Below are 24,244 nucleotides of genomic sequence, written 5' to 3' on the forward strand. Positions count from 1 at the left end.
GTTGCTCATCATGAGGGCACACGGGGGGGGGTCTAGTTTCTTCCTACATGACTTTCAACCATCCTATTGACTTTAGCCCCACTTTTATTCCCACTTTCCATGTCCTGAACTTTTCTGGGTCTCTTTAGGGTAATCGTTGTGCTTCTGGGTTTTTTCTACTGCTACTTAAGTTTTATCTTTCCACGTCTACCAAGAGAGTTACTACTCATCTATCCGTCTTTTCTGGCTTTCAGATTTCTGTTGCTGTCATCTTCTATCCTGTCTTCTTTGACATTGTGGGGTTTTGCCTTTTTGAAATATTCTTCCACTGCCATTTTTTTTTAGAATTTTTAAAGGGAGCGGAGGTCAACATGTCTAGTCAGTCTGGCATCTTTAACTGGAAGTGTCTTTGTTTTTCATTTTTTAGAAAAAGAAAGATGTGTTTGAGATTTGGCATGTTTTTGTGTCTGGGGAAGTAGGTGATGGGAGGTACGTGAGGTAGGCAAAGTACATTTTCAGAGCTCTTTGTTCTGTTTAGGGGGATGGTCTGTTCAGGGAGCCCAGGGCTCTGCTGCTGCCCTTGGACACTCCGGGGTTCTAACTCCTGTCTCCCTTAGGGCCTGTGCAGAGGGAAATAGCTGAAGATCTGGGCCTTAGAATACAAACAAATAAAAAGTGATTAGGAACCTGAAAGCTTCCTCCTGTAACTGACATCCTAGGGTTCTCATTCATTACCTAATAAGCATGCACTGAGCTCTCAGAATTTGCCAGAGAGGCACTCTGCTTGTTGCTGGGGAAAGACATGATGGATGAGGCAGATATGGTCCCTGCTGTGGGAGGTCATTGACAGGGCTGATATACTGAAATTCCCAGAAGGCCAGGTAGAACATCAGGAAATGAAACAAAATAAAATAATAACATTCTGTTATGATGAGGAGGTAGATCCTTCAGTACCTCCTGGCCTTACCCACTCACACACACTCTTGCCTAAGATAGTATAAAATTCAGCAAGCTCACAGTTCTAGACTCCTCCAATCTGTCAGGTCCTTTAATCAATGTGGGCCACTGAGACCACTGAATTTCAGGCACACCTATATAAAAAACAAGGGCAACCCTAGGTGGCCACACCCAATTATACCATCATGAATCCTTGATTTCACATGTGTGTTTTTACACTGCTTGTTTGTTAGTTCTGAGTTAAACAAAGAAAAAAGAAATCTGACTTTAGTTGAATTCAAGTTGCCATTCTAAAAAAGTATGATTTCCTCTTTAACCCACAAGTCTTCTTGGTGAATTGACCCTTTTATCACTATGTAATGGACTTCATTTTCCCTGGTAATATTTCTTGTTCTGAAGTCTACTTTGTGATGTTTGTATAGCTACTTCCACTTTATTAGTAGTAGTATTTCTATGGAATATCTCTTTCTGTCTTTTTACTCTTTAACCTATTTGTGTCTTTATAGTTAGAATAGGTTTCTTGTAGACAGCATATAGTTGAATTTTATTTTTTATTTTTATCCAGCTTGATGATTTCTGTCCTTGCATTAGAATTCTTAGGCCATTTACATTTAATGGTTGGGTTTTAATCCACCATCTTGCTATTTGCTTTTTACTTCTTCGATATATTCTATGTAATCTTCCCCTTTACCTGCCTTCTTCTAGATTGCTGAAATATTTTTTAGTATTCTGTTTTATATCCCAAATTGGTTTATTCATTTTATCTCTTCTTTACTGGCTCTCCGAGGATTTATAATATGCATTTTAACTTATCAAAGTTTACCTTAAAATTATTTTATACCCTGTCACATATAATATACTTTCATGTCTCCCTATTATTTGTGCTGCTATTGTCATATGTTTTCTTTGTACATATAAGTCCCACAATGCATGATATTTTTCTAAATTCTCTTTTCAAGATAAAGATTTAAAATCAATTATCTTTTAGAAAAATTTAAAAATAAAAAGTCCTTTGTATTTCCCACATATTTCCTGATTCTGATATTTTTCATTCCTTTGTGTAAATTCATATTTCCCTTTATTATCATTTTCCTCCTGCCTGAAGAATTTCCTTTAACATTTCTTACAATGAAGGTTTCTTGGAAATGAATTTTCTCACCTTTTCTTTGTCTGAAAAAGCCTATGTTCCACATTTCCTTTTGCTGAACATAGAATACTGTGTTGATTTTTCTCTTTTTAAATTATTTCAGTGCTTTAAAGATGTCATTCCATTTTCTTCTGGGTTGTGTTGTTTCTGGTGAAAAGTCTGAAGACTTTTTTATCCTTGCTCCTCTGTAATGTTTCTTTTTCTTTGACTACTTTTAAGATTTTCTTTTTTCACGTTAAAAAAAAATAATTTGATTATAATCTATCTTGATGTGGTTTTGTGTTTATCTTGCTTTGGTTTCATTCAGCTTAGCTCTGTGGATTGATAGCTTTCATCAAATTGAGAAAAATATGTGGCCATTGTTTCATCAAATATTTTTTTAACTTAGTTATATTTATTCTTTATACAGCAGGTCCTTATTAGTTATCTCTTTTCTACATATTAGTGCATATATGTCAATCCCAATCTCCCAATTCATCCGCCCCCCGACTTTCGCTCCTTGCTGTCCATACGTTTGTTCTCTACATCTTGTCTCTATTTCTGCCTTGCAAGCTGGTTCATCTGTACCATTTTTCTAGATTCCACATATATGCATTAATATACGATATTTGCTTTTCTCTTTCTGACTTCCTTCACCTGGTATAACAGTCCCTAGGTCCATCCACGTCTCAACAAATGACCCAATTTCATTCCTTTCTATGGCTGAATAATATTCCACTGTATATATGTACCACATCTTCTTTATCCATTCGTCTGTTGATGGGCATTTAGGTTGCTTCCATGACCTGGCGATTGTAAATAGTGCTGCAGTGCACATTGGGGTGCATGTGTCTTTTTGAATTATGGATTTTCTCTGGGTATATGCCCAGTAGTGGGATTGCTGGGTAATATGGTAATTCTATTTGTAGTTTTTTAAGGAACCTCCATACTGTTCTCCATAGTGGCTATATCAATTTACATTCCCACCAACAGCACAAGAGGGTTCCCTTTTCTCCACACCCTCTCCAGAATTTGTTGTTTGTAGATTTTCTGGTGATGCCCATTCTAACTGGTGTGAGGTGATACCTCATTGTAGTTTTGATTTGCATTACTCTAATAGTGATGTTGAGTAGCTTTTCATGTGCTTCTTGGCCATCAGTATGTCTTCTTTGGAGAAATGTCTATTTAGGTCTTCTGCCCATTTTTTGATTGGGTTGTGTTTTATTTGTAATATTGAGCTGCATGTGCTGTTTATATATTTTGGAGATTAATCCTTTGTCCATAGATTCGTTTGCAAATATTTTGTCCTGTACTGAAGGTTGTCTTTTTGTCTTGTTTGTAGTTTCCTTTTCTGTGCAAAAGCATTTAAGTTTCATTAGGTCCCATTTGTTTATTTTTGTTTTTCTTGCCATTACTCTAGGAGGTGGGTCAAAAAAGATCTTGCTGTGATTTATGTCAAAGAGTGTTCTTCCTATGTTTTCCTCTTAAGACTTTTATAGTGTCTGGTCTTACATTTAGGTCGTTAATCCATCTTGAGTTTATTTTTGTGCATAGTGTTAGGGAGGGTTCTAATTTCATTCTTTTACATGCAGCTGGCCAGTTTTCCCAGCACCACTTATTGAAGAGACTGTCTTTTGTCCATTGTATATCCTTGCCTCCTTTGTCATAGATTAGTTGACCATAGGTGCGTGGGTATATCTCTGGGCTCTCTATCCTGTTCTGTTGATATACATTTCTGTTTTTGTGCCAGTACCATTTTGTCTTGATTACTGTAGCTTTGTCGTATAGTCTGAAGTCAGGGAGTTTGATTCCTCCAGCTCTGTTTTTTTCCCCCAAGATTGCTCTGGATTTTCACAGTCTTTTGTGTCTCCATACAAATTTTAAGATATTTTTTGTTCTACTTCTGTAAAAAATGCCACTGGTAATTTGATAGGGATTGCATTGAATCTGTAGATTGCTTTGGGTAGCATAGTCATTTTCACAATATTGATTCTTTCAATCCAAGATCATGGTATATCTCTCCATCTGTTTGTGTCATCTTTGATTTCTTTCATCAGTGTCATATAGTTTTCATAGTACAGGTCTTTTACCTCCTTAGATAGGTTTATTCCCAGGTATTTTATTCTTTTTGTTGCAATGGTGAATGGGATTGTTTCCTTAATTTCTCTTTTTGATCTTTCACTGTTAGCATATAGGAATGCAAGAGATTTCTGTGCCTTAATTTTGTATCCTGCTACCTTACCAAATTCATTGATTAACTCTAGGAGTTTTCTGGTGGCGTCTTTAGGATTCTCTATGTATAGTATCATGTCATCTGCAAACAGTGACGGTTTTACTTCTTCTTTTCCAATTTGTATTCCTTTTATTTCTTTTTCTTCTCTGATTGCCGTGGCTAGGGCTTCCAAAACTATGTTGAATAACAGTGGTGAGAGTGGACATCCTTGTTCTGTTCCTCATCTTAGAGGAAATGCTTTCAGTTTTTCATCATTGAGAATGCTGTTTGCTGTGGGTTTGTCATATATGGGCTTTATTATGTTGAGGTAGGTTCCCTCTATGCCCACTTTCTGGAGAGTTTTTATCATAAATGGGTGTTGAATTTTGTCAAAAGCTTTTTCTGCATCTACTGAGGTGCTCATATGGTTTTTATTCTTCAATTTGTTAATATGGTGTATCACATTGATTGATTTGCATATATTGAAGATTCCTTGCATCTGTGGAATAAATTCCACTTGATCATGGTGTATGATCCTTTTAATGTGTTGTTGGATTATGTTTGCTACTGTTTTGTTGAGGATTTATCCATCTATATTGATCAGTGATATTGGTCTGTAATTTTCTTTTTTTGTAGTATCTCTGTCTGGTTTTGGTGTCAGGGTGTTGGTGGCCTGGTAGAATGAGTTTGGGAGTGTTCCTTCCTCTGCAGCTTTTTGGAAGAGTTTGAGAAGGATGAGTGTTAGCTCTTCTCTGAATGTTTGAGAGAATTCACCTGTAAAGCCATCTGGTCCTGGACTTTTGTTTGTTGGAAGATTTTTTTTTTTAACATCCTTATTGGACTATAATTGCTTTATAGTAGTGCATTAGTTTCTGCTTTATAACAAACTGAATCAGCTATACAAATACATATATCCCCATATCTCCTCCCTCTTGCGTCTCCCTCCTACTCTCCCTATCCCACCCCTCTAGGTGGTCACAAAGCACTGAGCTGATCTTCCTGTGCTATGTGGCTGCTTCCCACTAGCTGTCTGTTTTACATTTGGTAGTGTATATATGTCCATGCCACTCTCTCACTTCATCCCAGCTTACCCTTCCCCCTCCCCGTGTCCTCAAGTCTGTTCTCTACATCTGCGTCTTTATTCCTGTCCTGCCCCTAGGTTCTTCATAACCATTTTTTTTTTTTAGATTCCATATATATGTGTTAGCATACGGTATTTGTTTTTCTCTTTCTCACTTACTTCACTCTGTATAACAGACTCTAGGTCCATCCACCTCACTACAAATAACTGTTTCGTTTCTTTTTATGGCTGAGTAATATTCCATTGTATATATGTGCCACATCTTCTTTATCCATTCATCTGTCGATGGAGACTTAGGTTGCTTCCATGTCCTGGCTATTGTAAATAGAGCTGCAGTGAACATTGTGGTACGTGACTCTTTTTGAATTATGGTTTTCTCAGGGTATATGCCCAGTAGTGGGATTGCTGGGCCATATGGTAGTTCTATTTGTAGTTTTTTAAGGAACCTCCATACCGTTCTCCATAGTGGCTGTATCAATTTACATCCCCACCTACAGTGCAAGAGGGTTCCCCTCTCTCCATACCCTCCCCAGCATTTATTGTTCGTAGATTTTTTGATATGGCCACTCTGACTGGTGTGAGATGATACCTCATTGTAGTTTTGATTTGCATTTCTCTAATGATTAGTGATGTTGACCATTGTTTCACGTGTTTGTTAGCAATCTGTATGTCTTTTTCGGAGAAATGTCTATTTAGGTCTTCTGCCCATTTTTGGATTGGGTTGTTTGTTTTTTGTTATTGAGCTGCATGAGCTGCTTGTAAATTTTGGAGATTAATCCTTTGTCAGTTGCTTCATTTGCAAATATTTTCTCCCATTCTTAGGGTTGTCTTTTGGTCTTCTTATGGTTTCCTTTGCTGTGCAAAAGCTTTGAAGTTTCATTAGGTCCCATTTGTTTATTTTTGTTTTTATTTCCATTTCTCTAGGAGGTGGGTCAAAAAGGTTCTTGCTGTGATTTATGTCATAGAGTGTTCTGCCTGTGTTTTCCTCTAAGAGTTTGATAGTGTCTGGCCTTACATTTAGGTCTTTAATCCATTTTGAGTTTATTTTTGTGTATGGTGTTAGGGAGTGTTCTAATTTCCTTCTTTTATATGTAGCTGTCCAGTTTTCCCAGCACCACTTATTGAAGAGGCTGTCTTTTCTCCATTGTATATTCTTGCCTCCTTTATCAAAAATAAGGTGACCATATGTGCGTGGGTTTTTCTTTGGGCTTTCTGTCCTGTTCCATTGATCTATATTGCTGTTTTTGTGCCAGTACCATACTAGGATTACTGTAGCTTTGTAGTATAGTGTGAAGTCTGGGAGCCTGGTTCCTCCAGCTCCGTTTTTTATTCTCAAGATTGCTTTGGCTATTGGGGGTCTTCCATGTTTCCATACAAATTGTGATATTTTTTGTTCTAGTTCTGTGAAAAATGCCATTTTTTGTTTCATAGTGATTGCACGGAATCTGTAGACTGCTTTGGGTAGTATAGTCATTTTCACAATGTTGATTCTTCCAATCCAAAAGCATGGTATATCTCTCCATCTGTCTGTATCATCTTTCATTTCTTTTAGCAGTGTCTTATAGTTTTCTGCATGCAGATCTTTTTTCTCCTTAGGTAGGTTTATTCCCAGGTATTTTATTCTTTTTTTTGCATTGGTAAATGGGAGTGTTTCTTTAATTTCTGTTTCAGATTTCTCATCATTAGAGTGTCGGAATGCAAGAGATTTCTGTGCCTTAATTTTGTATCCTGCTACCTTACCAAATTCATTGATTAGCTCTAGTAGTTTTCTGGTAGCATCTTTAGGATTCTCTGTGTATAGTATCGTGTCATCTGCAAACAGTGACAGCTTTACTTCTTCTTTTCTGATATGGATTCATTTTATTTCTTTCTCTTCTCTGATTGCTGTGCCTAAAACTTGCAAAACTATGTTGAATAATTGTGGTGAGAGTGGACAATCTTGTCTTGTTCCTATCTTAGAGGAAATGGTTTCAGTTTTTCACCACTGAGAATGATGTTGGCTGTGGGTTTGTCATATGTGGCCTTTATTATGTTGAGGTAAGTTCCCTCTGTGCCTACGTTCTGGAGGGTTTTTTATCATAAACGGGTGTTGAATTTTGTTGAAAGCTTTTTCTGCATCTTTTGAGATTATCATATATTTTTTCTCCTTCAATTTGTTAATATGGTTTATCACATTGATTGATTTGCATATATTGAAGAATCTTTGAATTCTTGGGATAAATCTAACTGGATCATGGTGTATGATACTTTTAATATGCTGTTGGATTCTGTTTGCTAGTATTTTCTTGAGGATTTTTGCATCTTTGTTCATCAGTGATACTGCCTGTAGTTCTTTCTTTGTGACATTTTTGTCTGGTTTTGGTATCAGGGTGATGGTGGCCTCATAGGATGAGTTTGGGAGTGTTCCTCCCTCTGCTATATTATGGAAGAGTTTGAGAAGGGTAGGTGTTAGCTCTTCTCTAAATGTTTGATAGAGTTCGCCTGTGAAGCCATCTGGTCCTGGGCTTCTGTTTGTTGGAAGATGTTAAATTTCAATTTTATTACTTGTGATTGGTCTGTACATATTTTCTATTTCTTCCTGCTTCAGTCTTGGTAGGTTATACCTTTCTAAGAATTTGTTCATTTCTTCTAGGTTGTCCATTTTATTGGCATAGAGTCTCTTATGGTGCTTTGGATTTCTGCAGTGTCTGTTGTGACTTCTCCTTTTTCCTTTCTATTTTTATGGATTTGATGAGTCTGGCTAATGGTTTATCAATTTTGTTTATCTTCTCAGAGAACCAGCTTTTAGTTTTATTGATCTTTGCTACTGTTTTCTTTGTTTCTATTTCATTTATTTCTGCTCTGATCTTTATGATTTCTTTCCTTGTACTAACTTTGGGTTTTGTTTGTTCCACTTTCTCTAGTTCCTTTAGGTGTAAGGTTAGATTGTTTATTTGAGACTTTTCTTGCTTCTTGAGGTAGGCTTGTATAGCTATAAACTTCCCTCTTAAAATTGCTTTTGCTGCATCCCATAGGTTTTGGATCATCGTGTTTTCATTGTAGCTCGTCTCTAGGTATTTTTTGGTTTCATCTTTGATTTCTTCAGTGATCGCTTGGTTATTTCGTAATGTATTGTTTAGCCTCCATGTGTTTGTGTTTTTTACGTTTTTTTCCCTGTAATTGATTTCTAATCTCATGGCATTGTGGTCGGAAAAGATGCCTGATATGATTTAAATTTTCTTAAATTTACCAATTGTGATTTGCTTGCTTTGTGACCCAAGATGTGATCTATCCTGGAGAATGTTCCATGTGCACTTGAGAAGAAAGTGTAATCTGCTGTTTTTGGATGGAATGTCCTATATATATCAATTAAATCTATCTGGTCTATTGTGTCATTAAAAGCTTGTGTTTCCTTATTAATTTTTTGTCTGGATGATCTGTCCATTGGTGTCAGTGAGGCATTAAAGTCCTCCACTGTTATTGTGTTACTGTCGATTTCCTCTAGCTGACTTGGTGGTGCTGACTTGTCTTACCTTATGCTTGTCTGTAAAGCTTTTGATTTCTCTGCCGAATCTGAATGAGATCCTTGCTGGCTAGGGTAATCTTGGTTGTAGGTTCTTCCCTTTCATCACTTTGAATATATCATGCCATTTGCTTCTGGCTTGTAGAGTTTCTGCTGAGAAATCAGCTGTTAACCTTATGGGAGTTCCCTTTTATATTATTTACCGGTTTTCTCTTGTTTCTTCCAGTAATTTTTCTTTGTCTTTCATTTTTCCCAGTTTGGTTACTGTGTGTCTCAGTGTGTTTCTCCTTAGGTTTATCCTGCCTAGGACTCTCTGTTCTTCCTGGACTTGGGTGGCTATTTTCTTTCCCATGTTAGGGAAAGTTTTCAACTTTCCCATGTTAGGGAAATTTTCTGTTTAAATATTTTCTCAGGTCGTTTCTCTCTCTCTTCTCCTTCTGGGACCCCTATAATGTGAATGTTGATGCGTTTAATGTTGTCCCAGAAGTCTCTTAGGCTGTCTTCATTTCTTTTCATTCTTTTTCTTTATTCTGTTCTGCGGCAGTGATTTCCACCGTTCTGTCTTCCAGGTCACTTATCTGTTCTTCTGCCTCAGTTCTTCTGCTATTGATTCCTTCTAGTGTATTTTTCATTTCAGTTATTGTATTGTTCATCTCTGTTTGTTTGTTCTTTAATTCTTCTAGGTCTTTGTTAAAGATTCCTTGCATCTCCTAGATCCTTGCCTTCGTTCTTTTTCTGAGGTTCTGGATCATCTTCACTATTATTATTCTGAATTCGTTTTCTGGAAGGTTGCCTATCTCCACTTCATTTAGTTGTTTTTCTGGGGTTTTTATCTTGTTCTGGGGTTTTTATCTTGTTCTTTCTGGTACAAAGTCCTCTGCCTTTTCATCTTGTCTCTTTCTGTGTATGTGTTTTTTGTTCCACAGGCTGCAGAATTATAGTTCTTCTTGCTTCTGCTGTGTGCCCTGTGGTGGATGAGGCTATCTAAGAGGCTTGTGGAAGCTTACTGATGGGGGCGACTGGTGGTGGGTAGAGTTGGGTGTTGCTCTGGTGGGCAGAGCTCAGTAAAACTCTAATCTGCTTGTCTGATGATGGGTGGGGCTGAGTTCCGTCCCTGTTGGTTGTTTTGGCCTGAGGTGACCCAACACTGGGACGTACCCTGCTCTTTGGTGGTGCTAATGGCAGACTCTGGGAGGGCTCACACCAAGGAATACTTCACAGAACTTCTGCTGCCAGTGTCCTTGTCCCTGCAGTGAGCCACAGCCACCACCGCCCCCCACCTCTGCAGGAGACCCTCCAACATTAGCAGGTAGGTCTGGTTCAGTATCCTATTGGGTCACTGCTCCTTTCCCTGGGTCCTCATGTGGTCACTATTTTGTGTTTACCCTCCAAGAGTGGAGTCTCTGTTTCCCCCAGTCTTGTCAGAGTCCTTCAATCAAATCCTGCTAGCCTTCAAAGTCTGATTCTCTAGGAATTCTTCCTCCCATTGACAGATTCCCAGGTTGGGAAGCCTGACGTGGGGCTCAGAAACTTCTGTCCAGTGGGTGGACTTCTGTGGTGTAAGTGTTCTCCAGTTTGTGAGTCACCCACCCAGCGGTTATGGGATTTGATTTTATTGTGATTGCGCCCCTCCTACCATCTCACTGCAGCTTCTCCTTTGTCTTTAGTTGTGGGGTATCTTTTTTGGTGAGTTCCAGTGTCTTCCAGTCGATGAATGTTCATGAGTTAGTTGTGATTCAGGTGCTCTTGCAAGAGGAAGTGAGTGCATGTCCTTCTACTCTGCCATCTTGAACCAGTCCCCCAAATATTTTTTATTAGATACTAACAGGGTCAGTTTTATGTTGTGAGTGTCTTGATTTTATTGGCTTCTTTTAAGGATTGTTGAGCTACTTTGCGTGGGAGGCTATTAATGTACTTTGGGCTTAGTTTTATCCTTTGTAGACTTCTTTTTAAACTTTGTTAGTGCAGGTAGTGTAGTCACACTGCTAAGGCATGTGTCTTTTAGGGTCTCCACTGAATGTCTCAAGTGATCGGTGAGGATGTTCCACTCTTAATTTTAGTAACTCAAGTGACTCCTAGCTCTTCGTGAAGTCAGAACCGTTCCGCTCTTAGATTTCCAGTCATTCCTTCATCAGACCTCACGGAGTGTCAGTGTGCATATCTACATCTCAGTAGTCAGCAAAGAGTTCATGGGACACTTGTGCAAATTTTCAGGGCCCTCTTTCTGCATTGCTACCTCCTCTTAGGAAGTCTGTGCTTCCAGCTACCTTAAATTCCCTGGATTCCGATCTCGGTCCCCTTAGCTTCATGATACTGCTGTGTTTTCCTTGGCATCCCTCTTTCTGCTTTGTGGTCTGGTGTGTGCTCCCAGGCAGAAAGCCAGCACCATCTTAGGGCTAACCGCATTGTTTCCTTCTCTCAGGGATCACAGACCTGTGCTGCCGCTTGTTCAAGGTCTGAATACCATTGCTTCTTATGTTTACTTGGACTTTTCTAGTTATTTAAGGCAGGGGGATAAAATCCAGTCTCTGTTACTCCATCATGTTTAGAAGCAGAAGCTTCTGTTATTGCCACTTTAGTGAGTTTCTGTCTTTTTTTTTTTTTTTTTTTTTTTTGGGACTCAACCACTGTGCTACCATGGAAGCCTGAGTTTCTGTCTTGATGTGGCATTTAACTTCATCAAATATTTTCTATTCTTCAATATGAGTTGATCATTTTTCTCTCTCTTAATAAAATCCTGTGGTAAAATACATCCATATATCTTCTGTTATTAAAACATTCTTGAATGTTGTTCTTGATGTATTTTTTCCGCATTTTTATATTAAATTTGGTCATGTCTTATTTAGAATTTTTTTTTTTTTTTTTTTTTTTTTTTGAAGGCAGACTCTCAACCACCGCGCCACCAGGGAAGCCCTTATTTAGAATTTTTATGTTCTCATTCATAATGTGAGAGCGGCCTCTGATTTTTGTTTCTTATCTCTGCTTGGTTTTTGTAACATAGTTATCCTACCTTTATAATTAACTTGGGGAACATTCCTTTTTTTTTCTAGATTCTGAAATATTTTGGAGTACTCTGTTCCTTGAACATTTGTTAGAACTTTCCAGTACAACCATCTGGGCTTGAAGTTTTATTTGAGCAGTGGTTTTTAACTGCTGACTCAATTTCTTTAATGGTAATAAATTTATTAAGGTTTCCTGTGTTTTTGAGTCAGTTGTGATAAGTTCTATTTTTCTTTTAAGCTGTCCATTTCATGTAAATTTTCAAGTTTACTAGCATAATGTTATTCATGTAATTCCTTTTTTTTTCCTGTTAATGTCTGCCTTATCTGTAGTTATAGCCCCCATTTCCATTCATGATATTTGTTATTTTTACCTTCTCTTCTTTTCTCTTCCTCAGTTGTTACCAGAGGCTTTTCTATTTCATTTGTCTTTTCTTAGAACCATGTTTGGCTCTGTTGATTCCCTGAATTTTATCGTGCTGTTTTATGTCTTTCATCTGTTTTTATCTTTACTACTCCTTTTTGATCTTTCTTTCAGTTTAATCTAGTACTGTTTTTCATAATTTCTTATGTTACCTTCTTAGGTTATTAATTTTCAGACATATTTATTTTCCAGTAAAATATTTTAAACCTCTCAATTTCTTTGTGAAATACCAGTTTACCCATCTGGTCTCTGCTTGTATTGTAAAACATTCTTCCTTTCTCTTCCCCATATGAATATATAGAATTGAGTTTGTTGACTGCATTGGAGTCTTTCAATTCTTCAATAATAGTAGTAGTATTCTTTTGGTTTACCTGTTTCTTCAAATTCTCAAAGAATCATAAAAGCTTTAAATAAATTGTCCCTCTTTTCAAGTGCCTTTTTTTTTATTTCTAAGAGCTCTTATTTTATGTTTCACATTATGTTGTTCAGTTCATAAAATTAAATGAATGGTAATATTCTTCTTTGAGTGTTTAGTCATTGAAGTCATCCTCTTTGTTTTGCTAATATTTTTGATCTTGTATTCTACTCGGATATTTATGTTGTCATATTTTTAAAAATTTGTATTTGCCATTTCTTTGCTGCCCTTTTTTTTTAAATAAAAAAACAAAACCTCTTTATCACATTTTTTAAAACCTGTATTGTAAGCAAGATATCCCTTAATTTTAACCCCAGTGTGATTATTATCTTTTAACCAGTTGTAGAATTCAGCTCATTCACATTTGTTGTAATAACTGTAATAATTGATTTTATTCTTTATATTTTATTTTTGTTTTCTGTTTATATTACCTTACTTGTTCTCTTTTTATTTTAATTGGTTTAGTTTGGTTTCACTGTTAATTCTCTCTTTATTACCTTTTTATTCCTTGTTAATTTGAGCATTCTACTAAGCTTTTTTTTTTTCCATTAGTGATTGGATTACCATATCATTTCTTACAACCAACATTAAATTTATGTTCTGCCCACACATACAAAGTCCTTTTCCTGTGTACCCCTTGTCCAATGTCTGACTTTGATGTTTTGCTAACTTAATATTTTCAGTTCCAGGCTATCATTAGATTTTCCTTCTGATATAGCATACCTGTTGTGTTTCAAGAAAGCTTAATATTACAAGTTTCTGTTTAGATGATCATCATCTATTTAGATTTAAATATGTATGTACCCATATATACATGTGTATGTATATATATGTATGCAGACACACTATGGAGAGAGAGAGAGAGAATATGAATTAATATCAGGGTTCACCACCCCTGCTTCCTCTAGTCTTTGATTTCCTCTCTGTTGAGATAGCTGCTCAGAAGCAATTGTTTTTTGGTTATGTTCTTTTTCAAGTATTGTCCTCAGAGAATGTATATGGGAAGTTTCCTTTTGAATCCTTGCACGTTGAAAATCTTTTCCTTTCCCCAACAGCTGAATAATATTTTTTCTAGATATAGGATTTTTGGATCATTTTTCTTAATGGTTGTACATTTTTCCACCGTCTTCTACATTCCAGAGTTGTAGATGAGAATTCCTTAGCTAGGCTGAATCTCTTGCCTGCCTCTGTAAGTAACTTATTCTTTCTGCCTGGAAGCTTGTATAATTTTCTGTTTATGCTTGAACTTCAAGTATTTCCTGGATTCACTTCCTGGACTTAATGAGACTTTTCACTGCAGACTTAAATCTTGCTTCAGCCAGTTTAAATAAATAAATAAATAAATAAATAAATAAATAAATAAATAAATAAAAACTAGTACTCTGTTTCTTTAATTAGAACATCTCCTTCATCTTTTCTTTTTTTCCTTTTCCTCTTCTTTAAAAATCCCTTCTGGAATTCCTGTTATTCTCATGTTAGGCTGCCAGATCTGCCCTCCAAGCCTCTTACTTATTCCCTCATTATTCCTTTGTGTCTTTGTTACAGGTAGTAAGATATTTCGTTCACTTGGTCTTCCAGATAATTAATTCAATTTTTAACAGTGCCAGTGTTTTCTTTTGTGTTTTTAATTCTCCTACAGAAATTTTTAATAAAGTTGAAAGTTAGTGGTTTTAATTCAGAGTCTTTCATACTGCCTTCTGATTTCTCATTGCTTTCATTATTGGTGTTCTCTTCCAATTGTTTTCATCATTTCTACCTCACTGAGACCTTCCTCTTAGAGGTGTTCTGTATGATCTTCTCTCTCAGGTAAACTAGTCCCCTAAGTTAGGTATCATTTTTGTTTTGCCTACTCCTTAGTTTATGTTCTTTTGACTCTCATATAGGCTATAGGCTTTTATAGTCTTTTTGACATTAACAAATCTGAAAGCAGTGAAAGTTGCAGCAGTTTCTGCCCTGGTGTTCTTGCTGGCAGGGAACAAATAGTGAGTGACCCTTTTCCCTGGGTGGACTCAGCTCTCCTTTCCTGCTGCCAATCTTTGAAACAATTCACCCTGCTGGGATAACCCCTGTCTTTCTTGGGCTCCTATCTTGAATTCTGATCCTACAAATCACTCCTCCCACCCGTGCTCTCACACAGGAGAATGTAGGTGCACGTGAACACACACACGCACAGGCTGATAGGTCAGCTCGCCTGAGGGTGAATAGCTATCCTGAGAGTGCAGGTTGTTCACTAACACACCTGAGGGAATGACAACAGTGGTCCTAATAGAAGCCTCAGAGGGAGGCAAACCTTTTGTTCTGCTGCTGCTAGCTTGCCTTTACTTACTAACAAGACAAAGTCCTGTACTTGCTCTCTCTCTGCTGAGGGCTTCTGGAGAACCTGTGGCCTCAGATGTACTCTCTAAGTATTGCCAGTTGTGCTGTGCTCGTATATCCATATTACCCAAGAGTTGATTTAAAGAGACCCAAATGGAAGGGACACACATAGTGTCTGAATAACCCTACTGCAGGAGGGACTTACCAGAGGCATCTGCAGCTGTAAAACTTCCTGCCTCCTGGGTTCGGTCACCTTCACTCCAAGCATACTCTCTGGCCACTTATTCTAACTTGCTGCGAGAACTGGGCATCCCTCTCCTTGCCCTTATTGGGGGTGGGGAGGGAGAGTCTACCTGGATTGCTTAGTTATGCTGTAAAGTGTTGAGCTGTTTAACTATTGCTCTGTTATAAACCACAACAAATGCTCTGTAGTTCAACACAGTAATCATTTATTTGACTTACAGGTAGCTCATTTAGGCTGTTCTCTGCGGGGTGGTTCTTCTGTTCTCAGCTGGACTCACTCCCTCCAGTCTTGGCTCCCTGGAGATGTCTGATCCAGGGATCCTGGGCTTGGTGGTCATTGCTCTGCCCCACATACCTCTTATCCTCCTCCTGGCACCAGTGGGCTAACCCTGAGTGATCTTCTCAGAAGTTCAAGAGAGCAAGCAGAAACACATAATGTATCTTGAAGCTTAGACTTGAAACTGGAATGCAGTCACTTCTGCCTCATTATTTTGGCCAAATCCAGTCACATGACCGAATCCAAAGTCTAGAGGTAGGAAAGGCGGCCCTGCCCACAGTGTGAGGTTGGGAGGAGGAGGGTGTAGCACTACAAATTAAGTGGCAAAGTATGTGGATACCTAGAGAGTGGAAGACTTGGGACCATGAACTCAACCTGCCTCAGCATTTAAGAATTGCAATGAAACAACTCCAAGTTATAATGCTACTTCAAAGGAGACAGCCATGAGGTTAGCTTGGAGGTAGTGAGGAAACTTGTGCAGAGGACACATTGGAACTGGACCATAAGAACAACATAGAGTTTTCCAAGTAGACAACGTTGAGTGAAAGGAGCAAAAGTCAGTCAAGATGGAAGGGACAGAATAGAGGCACAGAAGTCTGCAAATGAATGGGGCATTTGGTGAGTGAAGAGTTGTCCTATGTGGATCGATCCGTAGAAGTAATCCTTCCACACAGTCTTTTGTTTCATTTCATTGTTCTTTCCAGTGAGCTATCATAGCTTCTAAAAAGTTGGAATTTCAGGCATTGTGCCAGGAAGAGTTATCTATTGTATATTCTTCAGAACATGCTGCATAGATGGCTGCTTTCTTTATACCTCAAAAAATTATTTTGCTTAAATAAGGTGAAGGGTTTAGCACATATGTATTAAGTTTCTACTGGGACTAGTGTTCCTTCAATATATTGGTGCCACTTAACTTAGCTCAATGTGTTCTGCCATATATGCCACATGTGAAAAAAATACTGAGAAATAACATTTGTTTGCTTTCAAAAGACATTTAGGTTTCACAAAATGTGAGCTCTTCTGTGGAGCCCTCCCTGACACTTTCTCCCCCTTTCTCCCACCAGGTTCTCCTGCCAGAAGTTCTCATTTCTCTCTCTACTTTCTACAGAACGTTTTTGTTAGGATGTGATTTTAGTGTGATTGTTTGATCACTGTCTCCTCAATTAAATTGTCAGCTTCTAGGAGAGCAGTAGACCAGGTCTTTTGCATATAACTGGTTCCCCAGAGCCTAGCATAGTGCCAGGGTCATAGTGACTGAATACTAAATATTTGTTAAGTGAGTGAGTGAATGAGTGAATCACTGTGAATGACTGAATGAGATAGGCCTAGACTATTGGCTCAATGAGATAGGTAGGTTTTGGTTTATCTGTAAAACTGCAAGCGTTCCCCAGGTTTATCACTTACCTGTGGTGAGGCAGACAGACCATATTCATTCTCTAGAGCTTCCATTCAATCAGTATTCATCATGGCTTGACATATGGCGGAATGTGGACTAGGTACTCGTGATGTGGAGATAACTAGGGCTGGTTTTGCTCTGAAGGAGTTGCTGGTTTAGTGGCAGAGATAGAGAAGGAAAGGGGCAAAGGCAATCATTGTGTTAAGTGTTAAGATACAGGTATGTCCACATTGAACTTGGAGAAGAGGCTTTGGACTCAGCTGACCCTCCACTGGGGCTTTTTGTAAAGGCGCAGAGTCTGAACTGAGTCACGAAGGCTAATCAGCAGTTAGACACGTAACAAGGAAGAACATCCTGGGCAGAATGGAGTAAAGGTTTCAAGGTACAGGGAAGTGGGCAATCACGGCCACTATAGGATACTTCAAGTAGTTCAGTGTTGCAGAATGGAGAAAGCAAGGGTGGGGATGGCAAGCGAAGAAGGTGGAGGTCAGCATGGTCATGTCACAGAGGGTCGCTCAAGCCCAGCTAAGGACGGGACTTTTTCCTGAAGGGAATGAGGATCAATTGAAGGGTTTGAATCAAGGGTTGGTGTCATCGGGTTTTACCTTATGAAGTTTGCTCTGGACACAAGGGAGAACAGATTGGAAGGCATGGGACTCTTGGGAAGAAGATATATAAAGAAGCAGTTAATTATACAGTGTGATAAGGTCTGTGTGAGATTTGATTCCTGCGCTGTAATCTCAAAGGAGGAGCATCTAAGCTAGAACTGGGGTCTCAGTCTAGTCTAAAGGAAGTGTTTCAAGTTATCAGGGTTAAGAAGCTGGGAAGAATTTTCCAGGCACCTAGAAGTAGGGTAGAGGCACAGAAGTGTTCGAGAATGTGACCTTTTCAGAGTGCTGCAAAGGATTCTTTATTGCTGGAGTGTAGAATACTAAGAGGGAATTGATGAGAAATGAAGCTGGAGAGTAAAACGCCATCCAGAAGCAAGTCTTCCTTCTGTTAAATATTGCTTTAGACTGCAGTTATCACATCTATACCAATAACTTTTTTTTTTACTTTTTTATCATAGAGAATTTTGAACCTGTACAAAATAGAGAAGTATAGCGAACAGCCATTTAGCCACCCTCAGCCCTACAGCCGTCAACCCGTGGCTGGTTCTGTTCCATCTGCAACACCATTCACTTCCCCTTCACTTGCTCTTTTAAAGCAGATCCCAGATAATATATCTTTTTTTTTTTTTTTTGGCGGTACGCAGGCCTCTCACTGTTGTGGCCTCTCCCGTTGTGGAGCACAGGCTCCAGATGCGCAGGCTCAGCGGCCATGGCTCACGGGCCCAGCCGCTCCGCGGCATGTGGGATCTTCCCGGATCGGGGCACGAACCTGTGTCCCCTGCATTGACACGTGGACTCTCAACCACTGCGCCACCAGGGAAGCCCAATATATCATTTTATACATCAGTGTTTCAGTATGTATCATTTAGCTAAGAAGCCTTTTTCAAAACATAACCACAATTATCAGTTTCACACCTAACACTTAATAATAATGCTCCGTATCATCAAGTAGCTAGTCATTGTTGTAATTTCTGTTTATCCCACAAATGTCATGTAAATATGAATATAGATATAAATACAAATATTTATATACATTGTTTGATCCAGACCTAAATAAAGGGCTGGGAGCCTTTTGAAAGAGAAAGATGCTCTCGGTCATTAACAGGTGTCAGTGGGGACTTTTGATTTAAACAGGGATGAGTAATTACCTACTTCAATTTATTCTACTTTTTCAGTACTATTGCAGATATCTGGACGAGTATTAGGCAAAATATAAAGGAAACCAGGCTCATATTATTGGTTCTACCTCTCTCCCATTTTCTTAGGTCTCTCTGCTCCCTGGTGTGCAAATGGACATACTCTGCAGAGAAAGGCTGGGATGACAGTTTCTGGAAGATGGTTGGTTTGGAAGACTTGGTTGCAGATAATTACAGCAAAATAGGTAAAAAAATAATTTTTTCTGATTATGTGTATGTACACTTGAATATATTGGTGTTTATTTTTTGTTTGTCTTTGTCTGAATTAAAATATAGGAACACAGCCCTGTTTTTCCAAGAGAAGCGAGTAAGTTATGATGGGTAGGCCATGACTAGTAGGCCCTTGTATTGGGGCTTATAGGAACTGAGTTATGAAAAGCTGCCTTGAAATGTAGACTGTTAGACGTGGGGCTAGACTGAGGAAGATACTTGCATGGAGCAACTGGGAATAGCATAATCAAAGGGATGTGTATGGATTGTCTCCAGTCAGACCTAGGAAAATGTCTGTGATTTAGGTTCAAGGAACCAGGCAAGGCCATACAGAAAAAAAATAATTGAAGAGGTCAAAATTGGGAGGATCAGGAGCAAGACATAAACTGGAACGTGAGCCAGTGGTTCCTGACTAAAGCCGTAGGGTTCCTGACTTCCAGTTTTATGCGACACTAACTGGGTAGTAAAGGTGTGGATGATTGGTAGGAATTTACCTGGTAAAAGAATTCAGATACTAGGTACATATAATGGTAGCTGATATGTTAAAGTTTCAGGTTTACATGTTCATGTCACAGAAAGATGTTTTTTTCTTATAGTTACTACCTACGATTCTAGTAAGCTGTCATCAGGTAGGCAATTATACCTGATTAAAGAGAAGTACTTCTGTATTGTTTAGTGTGCAGGCTAGGAGGTTGTAACGAGACAATTTAAAAGTACTGCAGATTAAACAGGATGGCAGAGTATTTCCCTTTTATGTAGTAGAATAGAGGTAAGTGATTATAAGGCAGCTCTGCCATTCTCATAACATGTCCTCCAACTTTGGGTCCAGATTAGCCACTTCATTTCTCATCAGTTCCCAGCCAGTTAGTGGGAAGAATATAAAGGACCAGAAGAATCCATCCACATTCCTTTGGAGGAAGCATAACATGGAAATTGGCCACATCATTTCTGATCACATCCTATTGACTGGCACTTGTTTTTGTTTTTTCTTAACATCTTCACTGGAGTATAATTGCTTTACAATGGTGTGTTAGTTTCTGCTGTATAACGAAGTGAATCAGATATACATACATCCCCATATCTCCTCCCTCTTGCGTCTCCCTCCCACCTTCCCTGTCCCACCCCTCTAGGTGGGCACAAAGCACTGAGCTGATCTCCCTGTGCTATGCGGCTGCTTCCCACTACCTAGCTATTTTACATTTGGTAGTGTATATATTTGATTGGCACTTGTTAACGAGGCCTCATGAGGCTGCAGGGGTGGCTGGGAAATGTGGTAATTGGCCAGGCAGTCAGGTGACCATTCGTGTGACTGGCCAGAAGTTGAGAGCTGTGCTATAAAATATGAGTGAACAACTAGTAGTGTCTGCCATAGTTTCAACCCCCCTTGATAACCGAGTCACTTAGTAGGTCGTTTCAGTCCAGCCTTTCTCTGGTGGAGTCCTCATGACTACTCTCTTAGATTGCAAGAATATAAGAATAAAAATATGAAAGATCCACGTAGCATCTATGCTGCTATGCTGTGGACAACATAGCTCAGTTGTCCATGGTCTGTTCAACTACTAATAGCTAAATCTGGGGTAAAGAACAGAGCCAGGGTAGTATGCAGAAAGAACACTTCTGGACTTCCTGTGGCTCGACTGAAACCGTCATAGCATCTGAGCTGGTAGAGAAGGGGAGGAGCTTGGGACCAGGGGAAGGGAGGAAGAGAGCAAAGCAGCAGTCATTAGTCATCAGCTGCATTCTAAGTCCTTTGGTCGGTGATTTGGTAGGTGATTCATTTATCTCATTAGGCCCTCACAAACCTATTTGTCTAGCTATTTCCATTTGACAGATGGGAAAACTGAGATTCAGTTCTTTTGTCTGCTGTTTAGTTGTAGGGTCAATAGTAGGACTAGGGTCTCTGACTCTATACTTTTCTACCAAAGCAGACTTCCTCCTTGGGATATCTGGGACCTGAGGGAACTGATGTGGCCGTATGGCTGGCCTCCAGCAGGATTAAGCAGAAGTCTGATATTTAGCACCCAAAGCCAGTTTGAGCTTGACTGGAACAAACATCCGTAGTCCACACCTAGACAGGAGTCAGAGTGTGATGGGCTCTCAGCTGATGAGTGGATATAAGTTCACAGGGTATAAAAAGTATTAAAACTTTAAGTCATATGATGGTTGGTTAGTTTTAAAATTCTGGGTATTCAGACCATCTGGAGCCAGCAACGGAGATAGCAACTGGAGAATAGAGTCAGTCTTTTATTCTGGGGGCTGAGGGAGCCAACCAGAGGATGACGGGTCAGGACTCCAGCCAGCCAGACTGGGGTTTTGGACAGTGCCTTAGGTCCAGCAGGGGAAATGGGCAGCCAGACAGCAAAGTGATACTCAACCAAAAGCTTCTGGAGGGCAGGGACTGTATCTGCCGTACCTTTGAGTATCTTGGCATAGAAGATGTTGGTAAATATCTACTGACAGAATGTGTTTGACTTGAGCACAATTGTTTGAATTGAGATGGATTGGAAAGAGTTAAGGGAAAACGGTGGCAAAGAGATATCTCAGGTGTCTTTGTTTGCTCTGGCTGCCATAACAGCATACTATAGACTGAGAGACTTAAACAACAGAAATTTATTTCTCATGGTTCTGGAGGCTGGGAAGTCCAAGGTCAAGGTGCCAACAAGGTAGTTTAATTCTGAGGCCTCCTCTTGGCTTGTTGGCAGCTGCGTCTTGCTGTGTGTTCATGTGATCTCTTCTTTGTGTGTGTGCAGAAAGAGAGCTCTCTGGTGTCTCTTCTTATAAAGACACTAAACCTATCAGATCAGGGCCCCACCCTTTTGGCCTCATTTAACCTTAATTACTTCCTTGTTGACTCTTATCTCCAAATACAGTCACATTGGGGGTTAGAGCTTCAACATAGGAATCTTGGGGACAAAATTTAGCCCACAACCCCAAGGTACTAGTGCACTGGTCATTAGAGCTAAAGCAGGGCCACTAAGTCCTGAGTCCCCAGTCTGGTGTTCTGGAGGCTCCCCATGAGCTCCCTGCCTTGAAGAAGAAGCATCAGGACTGAGTACTAGCGGAGGGGACTCTTGTCCTGTAATTGAGGGGTTCAGGCAAGTTGGGTCTAAAACACTGAACTGGGAGCAAGGGTAGTTTTAGTTTTAGCACTGATGGTATGAACTTAGACAAGTCTCATAATGCTGTATATCTTTATAGTCTTGCCTATGAAAGATATAGTTAATGGTAGAATGAAAACTAATAGTTTACTGTTTCTGAGACGTGATACTATTGCATTACAACCAGTATCCTTTTAAATTTTCAAAACAGTGTAACAGAGTTATTTTTATTTATCCTGTTCTACAGCTGAAGAGACCAAGGTTCAGAAAGGGGAAGGGTGTCTAACCTATGGTTGCACAGTTTGCAAATGGTAGAAGCAGAATTCAGACCTATGTTTGGAGGATTCCAAATCCTGCTCTAATCATTTTGCTGTATTGACTTCCAAATAATGTTTATTGTGTGTGTATAGTAGGCAACAAATAAATGCTAATCCTCCTTCCCCTTCTATATTTCAAGCACATTTCTGTGTGCTTTCACATACCTTGTTGCATGTAATTCTTAAAACCAGTGACAAAAGTACTGTTACCTTGTTTACAGATGAGAATCAGAGATATAAGTAACTTTCTGTAACCACATGCAGAACCAATAAATGATGTCAGGATTGAAACCCTCCCTGTGGGAGGCCCTAGAAGGAGCTAATATTTTACTGGAACACAAATTTCAACTTCAATTGCTTCATTGTTTAAGTGATTTTTAAAATTTATATGTCCACCCTTTCCCTCAAATTTAGTTGTTTGTTCCTGAGTATTCCCGTGGTGTGTTGAACGCAGGTTTATTATAGTACACATTGATTACCTGTTTACATGTCTTGATTCTACTGTAGACTATGAGCTCCTTGACCCGTGGATTTTCACTTATTTACATTTGTATTCTGGCCCCAGCACAAGACATGGCACATTTTAGCAGCTAAATTACTCTTTGATTAATAAGTGGGTAAATGAATGACTGGGGTGGCTGGTACTGGGATGTCCACGCTTTTTGCTTTTAAAAGCTCTAGTGATGTTTACTGATTTTAGCAGTTATCTTAGGTGACTTGGGTTCAAGTTCAACTCTGATTTTCTGATTATTTTCATCTTTTTGTGCTCCCCTCCCTTCCAACACAAGACCCATGTTTAATTAGTATATTAGCTCTGCTAATAGAGCAATACCTACAGGAAATATTCATTACAAGTCCATAATGCTAATCTAGCAGAAAATTTCCAGAATAATTTTATTAGATTTTGCCTGTTAATGGATTTTTAATGGATGTCCTAAGGAGCCATATCATTAACGAGAATATTACCATACATGAATTAAAACGTACCCAGTCATCAAAATTAATTGTATGATGTTTCCTTTGATTTTCATTTCTGGTGACTTGAACTTGTAGTTTCAGTCTGAACCAGAAGTGGAGGATGTTAAAGAGGACATGCACTCTCAGTTGGGACTTTCAGAAACTCCTCTGGAAGCTAGCTCCAGGCAGTCGTAGCAATTCTTGGAACTATGAGAAATGAATCTCGGAAGCCTCCCTATGAAGTGTTAAACATTTCCAGTGGACTCATTACCCATCAAATGTGGACACTACAGTGCAAAACCTTTTAACAGATTTGAACAGCACATCATGGATTTGAGCATTAATATAATTACCATAATTCGCTCCATGTGGAGCTTTTAGCCAAGTCTTAACCAGCCTTCCTGGGCTCATGCAGTAAATAAATGCTTTCCCTGAAAACTGAACACCTCAGCAACTGATAGTCTTATGGAGGGACATTTTTGAAATAAATTATTTATGAAGTGTAAGTTAAGGATCAAATGCAATATTTATATGGTGCATTTCAAGGACAGGGGAAGAAATTTACAATGTTTTAAGTAACTACTTGCAAGTTTCCAAAGATAAAATGTTACTACCTAATGCCTTCCTTAAGGAGGTATTTGGATGGTTTGGTTTGGGAACGTTATACAGAGTAAAAGAAAAAAATAGTTTTGTGAATCAAAAGAATATAGTAGACATTTTTTTAAACATCTTTATTGGAGTATAATTGCTTTACAGTGGTGTGTTAGTTTCTGCTTTATAACACAGTGAATCAGTTATACATATACATATGTTCCCATATCTCCTCCCTCTTGCGTCTCCCTCCCACCCTCCCTATCCCACCCCTCTAGGTGGTCACAAAGCACCGAGCTGATCTCCCTGTGCTATGAGGCTTCTTCCCACTAGCTAT

The 24,244-nt window shown here is 38.9% G+C and overlaps 1 protein-coding gene across 10 annotated transcripts in view; it reads left to right on the top strand.

The window, feature by feature from the left end:
- Positions 1–24,244, top strand: part of FGGY (FGGY carbohydrate kinase domain containing) — a 424,150-nt gene that overhangs the window by 139,039 nt on the left and 260,867 nt on the right. For all 10 annotated transcript variants that reach the window (XR_003004668.1, XR_003004667.1, XR_003004665.1 and 7 more), the window contains one exon: positions 18,804–18,919. Coding sequence is in view for 5 of the 10 variants with exons in the window: in XM_024756234.1 (XP_024612002.1) it covers positions 18,804–18,919 (116 nt within the window). In the remaining 5 variants the exon portion in view is untranslated. The remainder of the gene's footprint in view (positions 1–18,803; positions 18,920–24,244) is intronic.

The sequence above is a fragment of the Neophocaena asiaeorientalis genome, unplaced genomic scaffold (genome assembly GCF_003031525.2).
Source record: "Neophocaena asiaeorientalis asiaeorientalis breed wild unplaced genomic scaffold, Neophocaena_asiaeorientalis_V1.1 scaffold205, whole genome shotgun sequence".
Taxonomy (NCBI): domain Eukaryota; kingdom Metazoa; phylum Chordata; class Mammalia; order Artiodactyla; family Phocoenidae; genus Neophocaena; species Neophocaena asiaeorientalis.